The sequence below is a fragment of the Apaloderma vittatum genome, unplaced genomic scaffold (assembly GCF_000703405.1).
Source record: "Apaloderma vittatum isolate BGI_N311 unplaced genomic scaffold, ASM70340v1 scaffold13890, whole genome shotgun sequence".
Taxonomy (NCBI): Eukaryota; Metazoa; Chordata; class Aves; order Trogoniformes; family Trogonidae; genus Apaloderma; species Apaloderma vittatum.
Window position 1 is genome coordinate 45,625 of NW_009696283.1, and position 8,369 is coordinate 53,993.

Here is an 8,369-nt window from a genome sequence, read left to right on the forward strand (position 1 = left end):
AAAATGACCTGAGGCAGATCCTTTTAGCAAGGTCCCCGTAATCATTTCATTTCCCATAACTAAAAGGCAGTGCTGAGGGTCCACAGGGTACCTCCAAGGCAGGTGTCATGGGTATAGTTTGAACAGAAATGAGTTGGGGGGAGATTGTAGCCTGGCCAGAGGTGTTCATCTCTCCATCAACCAAGAAATCTTTACAGCAAAGAGGGAATTGACCTTTTCCTTCTCACTGGGCTCTCCAGCACCACCCGTGTCTGTACCGTGGGGGCTTGGGTGGGATGGGAAGGCTTCACGTGCATCCTGGCTGTGCTTGCAGAAGGCTCGAGAGGTTGGGTGAAAGGCGTTGAAGTTGTTCCATGCTGAGCATTTCGTCTATATTTAGGGAGGAAAAGGAAGCACTTAACTACCAGCTGCAGATCGACTAACAAGGGTTATATTAGAAAAAAATAGTCCATCACGTTTTATTTCCTTCCTGCCTTCAAATGACTTGGAGAGTGCGAGCTGTCCTTGCGATCCAGCAGCGCAGATCCGGAACCGGGATGGAGTTCTCTGCCTGCTGTCCCATCAGTTACCTGGTACCTGTGACAGCCTTGTGGTGCAAGGGGAAAACCAAACCTGGGTTGCTGCTTTGTGTCAAAAAGTCATCAAATAGGGGTGACATCGCTGTGTCTGCAGCAGACACGGGGCACAGGGGGACTCCCCAGCGGAGGACAAGGTGTCCCGGTAACCAAAGAGCAGCCTCAGTGCAGGACCGAGTACAAAATATGTTTCTGGAGTTTGGTTTCTTTTTCCTTTTTTTTTTTTTTCTTCTTTCCATTGTCTCCTTCCAAATAAAAAGGTGGCTCTGCTGTGCTTGATCTGTTAGTTATTAAAAGAAGATCACGGCTGTGCTAAAGTAATCCATTTTTCATCCGTCGGAATTAAAACCGTCTGGATGTAGCCCGGGCTTAACTGGCTGATGAGATGTTCTGCTCTGCAGTGGGTAGAGATTGAAAAAAAAATTATTCTTCTTTCCATTGTCTCCTTCCAAATAAAAAGGTGGCTCTGCTGTGCTTGATCTGTTAGTTATTAAAAGAAGATCACGGCTGTGCTAAAGTAATCCATTTTTCATCCGTCGGAATTAAAACCGTCTGGATGTAGCCCGGGCTTAACTGGCTGATGAGATGTTCTGCTCTGCAGTGGGTAGAGATTGAAAAAAAAATTAAAATCTGCAATAATGAATCTTTTCTTTAGAATAACTCACGCAAGATTAGATGTAATAAATAGAAACTAGGGGAGTCACAGCGGAGCAGTCCCACGGGTGTCGGGCTGCACGGTGTTGGTGAGGGACGGTGCACGGGTCGGCTCTGCGTTTGGGGTCACCGTTTTGTGTCACTCCCTTGGAAAACACAACAGTGAGTCCCTTTCCCAGGCGTTCTAGTTGCCAGCTTTGGGAGATGTTTCATCTACTTTAACATGTCTGATTGCTGAGCACTTATTCAAGTCACTGCATTTATAACGACCAGAGTGCTCTTTCCATCTACAATTGATGGAAACAGTTGGAACTGCTGGCTGGTCACAGGTACCGTCTGCAGACTTGGTTATTCCCAGGAGTTGGTGTCACTGTGCAGGATTTTCAGCCCCACAGACAAGGGGTGCAGCGAGACACTTGCTTCTGTGTGCCTGGTGTCCTGTTGGATTGGTTATTGTCACTGAATAACCAGCTTAATCGTCATTTCTTCCACCTAAATCCTGAGGTTACAACCGGTAATTAAAAAGAAAAGTTTTTCTAGCTTTTTAACAAGCAATATGACCCTGTTAGGATTAACTTGTCTACAATATTTCTTCTTTCCCTGAGTGACTCCAGTTCAGTCACTTCCACTGTCGAACAAAGGGAGCCTTAAATAATTGTGAGCCTTAATTAGGTGAGAAACTGCGTGTAATAATTCAGTGAATGATTTGTTTGACTTGGAGATCTTCATACTGGCAGGCGGCAAAAATAGTCATAGCAGTTGCGTAATGAAACTCCTTTGCACTCCCATTCTATGTGATCTGTTGAATAATACCCTGTGCGAAAGTGTAAAATCTAGTTTGCTTCTTGCAGTGATGGGCTGCCTTCAAATGTAAATTAAGGAGCTCAGGATTGGAGCCATCAAGATCATTTTTCCAGCTATCAGGCCCAGAGAAGTGGCCAATGGTGGAGACCAGTGATAGAGAACCAGTAGCCAAAAGCTGCTGCCTTGCACATCTGGGGGATAACTAATTCCCAAGGAATACATTTGACACAACGTTACCTCTCCACACACACCCACGCCTCCTGTTTCAGGTACCAGGGGTCTTAAATACTTCTAAGCCAGATGACCTTGGGAAGCAGAATGGGGAGAAGTGATTTTATTTTCTGGAATGGGAATTGTACAAGTAAAGACCAGCCAGTGAGCCATGGCGAGAGCGGGATGAACCTGCCCCTTGGCCTCTGCTGCCGCAGTGTTTTAAATCCCGCAGCCTCCAAGAGCCCAGCTGCACTGTCTAGACAGCTCAGGAGATTTCTGTCCATCCAGAGTAGAAAATCCAGATGCGTACGTTACCCCAGCACGTGTGGGGGGGGGTTCACAGGGTGATTCTCTGCAAGCTTTGTGCTGTTTCTTTAGGACTGATACGCTGCAGCAGACCTGCAGGTGTCCCGTGGTCCTTACAAAAGCCAAAACGCTCCTCTCGTGTCTTGTGCTACGTGCAAATCAAAATAAGTATCTAATGAAACGTTTGGCAGAGCCAGGTTTTAACACGCTGGAAATTTTAACTAGAAGAGCCATCCAAGGAGCGGCGAGCTCTCCCTGCCCTCCTGGGTGATGCTGCACCCGTGCCCGTGCCTCCCTGCGACTGAAGCACACGCTGCTTGCCCTGCTTAGCACTGATTGATTATTTTCTTGTATGCGTGTGTGTGGTCTTTAAAACTACACGTAAAACTGCTGTATTTAACCAGTAAACTCTGCGCATCTGCCTGAGGAAGTCCTGTTAGACTACTAAATCTTTATGCCCTCGAGTAATTAAAGAGTAGCTGGTGCAAGACCCAAAGCTCTGCTTTCTCTTCCCGGTCTCCCCCTTGCTCCTCAGGGATGCTGCATCACAACGCGGCTCGTCGGAGAAAGGTCTCCCGTGGGTCTTCTCCCTGTCAGGGATGGACTCTGTTCTTTCCACCCGGGTTTTGCTCTGCGAGGGTGAGGTCTGCAAGGAGCTGCAGCAGGTTTTGCCCCACTGCTCGCTGTAGGCCGTGCTGCTTAGTCCTTTCCTGAGAGCACACTAATTTTTTTTGTTTGTAGGAAATGACTAGAGTGAATGGATGAAGATGAGCCCCCTCGTTTCAGTGTGGTGTGTTGTTTTGGTGTTGGTTTTTTTTTTTTTCTTTGAAGAATATAACATTTTCCTTGTTAGGACAAGCTAATTGATTTTTGGCTGCTTTCCATTTTTTCAGTGGTAGCGTTTCGTATGTTGCCATCCCTGCCTCTCTTCTGTATTTTATCCCTTCGTATAAACCCCGTGTTTATTTCTCGGCAATTACACACGTCTGGAGGAATGTAGTAAATTGTACTACTGTATTATCCTTGATATATGCATACGTTTCTACCCCCAAAAAATTGCTTATGCAAATATGTTGATAAGAAAAGAAATACATAGTGTGGCTCTTCTCCTTCATGAATGTTGATGGGTTTCTGTTGCAAGAGGCTTCTCTCTCTGCAGTTGGAGCAGCTGTAAGCCTACTGCAAAAGATAATTTAAAGAAATTTCCTGTTCTAGGAGAGAAAAGGTTGGTGTTAGCTGCGCCCTGTTGATGCTCCCAGGTCACTTGGCTGCAGGTTGTCTTTGCAGGGTGTGTATTAGTTTTGCTACGGGCTGTTGGAGCGGCCAGCCATGTCCATGGACAACAGAACCCCAGGCAGGCAGCTCCATCCTTTGTGCCACTGCCCTGTAGCTCCCCAGGGTCCAGCTGTGCCACTCCTGGCAGAGGTGCGTAATCCCCGGGCAAAGGTCCCCTGTGGTGGTCCAGCATCGTGCCCAGATCTGATTTTCTGGGCTTAAAGGCCATTCCAAGTTTCCCCTCATTTCCTTTGCCTCTCGTTTCCCCAGCATTAACGCTCAGTCAGGAAAGTGCTCCTTGCCCTGGCTGTAGGATCTGTGGAAATTGGGGGGGAGTTTGCCTTTCTAGACAACACACTCTGGCTTCAGAGCCAGCTGAAGGAGCTTTATATTTTTTTTTTTTTTTACCCCAGTAATGCTAGCTTTAAAGAAAAATAATCGAGAGAAGGATTTAAGCCATTTGTCTTTTGTCAATGTATTCATCACTTTAAAAGACTTAACCAGGTAGTGAGAAATTCAATAAAAAATCCCGACTGTCTTAGTCTGAAATAGCACTGATGTTTAGCATCTACTTGCCTGCTATATGGATGTTGTGAAACTATTCTGAGTCTTTTGTTATCTCTGGAATAATCACAGAATTGCCGATATCCAATCTGTAAATCTTGTGGGCGATGGAGGCTGTTCTCCCCCACCCCGCGTTTATCTGGGTTTTTTATGCCTTATTGCTTCCCATGACATGCTTAAAGGATTACTCCCATTTCTTCGTGTTTTATAGCTGTGCTGTTGCAGCACTAAAAAAACATTTAATATTATTTAATCTGCTTTTGTAATGAATCCCAGGCAGCTTTCATTTGGTTGTTATAGTGCTGCCACCTTCCCTGCTCTACTGCTCGCTTCCTCCGGTGGCCACACTCCGGGTGACAGCGTCTTCTTCAGGTTGGGACAGTTTTATTTCCTTTGATTTTCCACCAAAGGTCACTAAGTACATGAAGCTCGTGGTGAGATACAGCCATGGCATGATATGGGTGGGAAATAGTTGGCTTCTGAAAACCAGAAACTATCTGATTGTGTCCCAGAAATTCACATGAGACTATCCCCACTGTGCCTCTGCCCTCGGCTGGGCAGTGACAGCGTTATGCTGGTGTTGAAGCTGCTGTGGATGATGAAGGCACCAGCCCCGAGCTCAGACCATTCATATGGGGGTGGGTTTTTATCCACCCATTCCCAGTTAAACCAGTTGTGAGATCAGCTGCGTCGCCAGTGACTGGCTTGGCAAGGGTCTGAGCGGAGCTTCTGCTGGAAATAGTTCTTCTGGTTTTGTGCAGTTTCTAGCTTTAATATTCTGGAGAGGCAGAATATTAAAGTGTTTGTCTTGGGGAGGGGCAGCTGCTGTCCATACCCTCGTTTTGGCTGGTCTGAGTGGCACCGGTATCTCCTGTGGCTTTGGTGTTCTGGCTGAGCCACTGCGGCTCCTTGCGAGCCCCTCCCTCCGCTCTGAGATTAGAGCATCCCCTTGGTTTTCAAGGCAATGGGCTTCACCGAATTGCCTGTTCAGGTGAGTTCAAGTCTCAGTGGTTTTTTTGTTTCTTACACGCTCGGCTTCTTGTAGTTAGGCTATCTAGGGCCCCATCTGACGTGGTAGGAGTGCTCCATAACCATCGTGGGAATAAGCTCAACAGCTCTCCTGTGTGCCACGTGCGTTAAAGGCTTTGCTGGATCCTGGGGGCTGATTGTTCATGTTTTGGGGGTTTTTATCCTCTTTTTTACTTCATTTATGTGAGAATTTGCTGAGCATTAGTGAGCCAAACCTGGAGGGAGCAGGGAGTCTTGTGTGTGATGTGAACTTGTCACCCAGCACCTCCACGTGTGTGGGGAGGGAAGTTCAGGACTCCTGAGCCCGGGTCCGGTTTGGGACCTGCTGCTTGCCGGGCAATACCTCATCTCCTCTGCTATCGCCTTCGTGAGACACGGCCTCCGTGTTAGCATACGAAGAACGAGCGTTGGGCGAATTTATTTACGGCAAGATCTGTTCCTTGCTGCTATGACTCTGCAGTCTCGCAGCTCTGCTCCGTGCGGAGGGTGACTCCTGCAAGCAGTCGCTGTAATTACGCGGGCAGCAGTAGATTAGCGGTAGCAGTGTTTGATTGCAAACTTTTGCAGGCGTCAGCAGTTTTTCCAACCAAAAAAGCTTTTAGCTCTTGGGCAGAAAGTCAAGTGCCATTTTAAATGCATAGCCATCAGGTTTTTGAAAAAACGGAGTCAGTCTGTTTTCCCTCTTTTTCATTTTTTTTTCCCTTTGGATGAAGTGCATAATAAGCTCTTAGCTCAGATAAATCCTAATTGAGGATTCAGTCAAGGCTGTTGCTAAATTAGCAGAGAAGGTCTGCGAGACAAATGCAGCTTCAGCTTGTCAAAATAAGCAATTCTTAAAATTCTCATATGGAAAGAGGATTCATGTCATTAAACCTTTTTTTTACCTTCCCCCACTCCCTAACACAGCAGCCCTCTTGCCACGTTCAAGAAGCACCCGAATCCATCCCAGTCACCACAGCACGTGCCTCTGGTGTTGCTCCCATGCTTCTTTTGCCGGGCTGTGGCTGCCCTGGACTCGGTGTCACGTGCTCAGAGCAGGGGACCTTAGAGAGGTCCCTTCTTCAAGTGACACGTGAGCATCACTCTCAAATTTGCACATTTCCTTCAGGGCTCTTCCAGTTCCCCAAACTAAGGTCTGTCAGGAATAGGTCCCGCCTGGCAAGCACAGGTGTGGGAAGGGAAGGCTTTGGGATGCGCCGCAGAAGCTGAAGCAGTGGCAGGATCCAGTGCTTGGAAGGCTCTGGCGAAGCACCCAACAGTCAAACGCATGTGGAGATACTGCTGGTAGGCAGCAAGAAACATATAAGAAAAGTGGCCAGCCTGTGTGTCTTGTCAAACCCCATGGAGGAAACGTGGCTCAGAAGCACTTTCTGGGTAGTTGTCCACCTGAAATTTCCTTCCAAAAACCCCCCCCCCCCCCATTAAAGCAATTCTACTACATTAGCTTCTGGATGGGTTCACTCTGGACCTTCAAGTGGCTAGAAAATTAAGAAAGATCACCACCGGGTAATGAATTTAATATGCACCCAGCTTGTTTTGGCATAAATATAGTATTCGGTGATGCTCATTTCTCGCTGGCTCAGTAACGTGTTTCTTTTCCAGTTCAAGATCAGTGGCAAATGGTGCACCTGGATTGACTACGACCGCTTCCAAGAGCTGGTGCGAGAGCACGAGAGGAGCGGCGGGTCCAAGACTTTCACAGCAGCTGATTACGCAGCCAGAACTCCTCGCTGGGCACTGTTTGGGTCCAGAGAAAGGGGATTCGATCCCTTGGACATAAGATACCAGCGAAAGAACAAAGCGAGAGACATCTCTGGGTGCTGAGGTTAGGTTGGGGCTCACCGAACACTCTGGGCTGACTGGGTGCTGAGTTGTGGTCTCTGTTTCTAGGCTTACACTGATTTTGAATCTCTTCACGTAGATTTTTCTAATGCTTGATATTGAGAAGGAGGGTAAAGCCTTTATTTAACCCTCCTCTCCCATTTTTAGGGCTTCCTGGATAAAAATATTTAACATGTTCTCTATCTCAAGATAAACAAGTGGTGCATGGCAGCAAGTTACCGTAACTGGCAGCGTGGTGAGGCAGGCGGTGGCTGTGATCTCCACAGCAGAGAGTGTTTGGGGTGGGATGGGAGCATTTGTTGGAGTTCTGCGCCCTGCTGTGAGGCGAGCCCAGCACGTGCTGGCACCTGGACTTGGCAGCAAAACATTCCACGTCCATAAGGATAACGGCAAGGGGATTTCAACACCGCGGGCTGGTTGGTTCTGTTCAGGTGGGACCACAGGTGGATCTGAATCTAAAAGCCTGAGCTCTGCTGCAAGTATCACTGTACAGTGAGTAACAAAGATTTATGTAGTCTAAATGCTGGCGCCAATTTCTGTGAAGACCCTGTTGACACCCAAGAAACTGAAGCTCAGGAATGTTATAAGTGACAGCACCGCTCTTAAAATTGTCTGCAACTTCTCATATCTCTCTGCCTTCAGTTGCCAAATGACTGAATTAGGCGACAGCACAACCACTTCCCAGCCAGCCCCCACATCTCTGCTGGCTTCCACCAGTCTGCTGCACGGGGGCTTGACCTGCTTGAAGGTTGGACTAGATGATCTTCAGAGGTCCCTTCCAACCCCTAACATTCTGTGATTCTGTGATTCTGCTTCAGCTGAAGCCCTTCAGCTTGACTGAACTCACTGCAGAAGGAGCTTTAATTTAGACCCAGAGGTGTCAGCTGCTGGTTGGATGAAAAACACAGTCGCACTCAAGTGGTTTCGTTCTGTTGAAGCCCAGGAGCACAGGTCAGAGGTGTTCACAACACTCATGCTAACAGCAAGGTCTGTAAGCCTGTGATGCCCAGCTCCCACAGCGCTGGGGATAGGACTGTTCCTGAGATTGTGACTATTAATTTGTTTTAAAAAAAGAACCTCATTTCTTAAACTGTAAGAAGTGTTTTT

The 8,369-nt window shown here is 47.5% G+C and overlaps 1 protein-coding gene across 1 annotated transcript in view; it reads left to right on the top strand.

Annotated features, from left to right (window-relative positions):
- Positions 1-7,244, top strand: part of LOC104277604 (S-adenosyl-L-methionine-dependent tRNA 4-demethylwyosine synthase-like) — a gene marked incomplete at its 5' end in the record, with an annotated part of 49,352 nt that extends 42,108 nt beyond the window's left edge. The window contains one exon of the mRNA XM_009874292.1: positions 7,023-7,244. Within this exon, the coding sequence (XP_009872594.1) occupies positions 7,023-7,244 (222 nt within the window). The remainder of the gene's footprint in view (positions 1-7,022) is intronic.
- Positions 7,245-8,369: the final 1,125 nt, after the last annotated feature.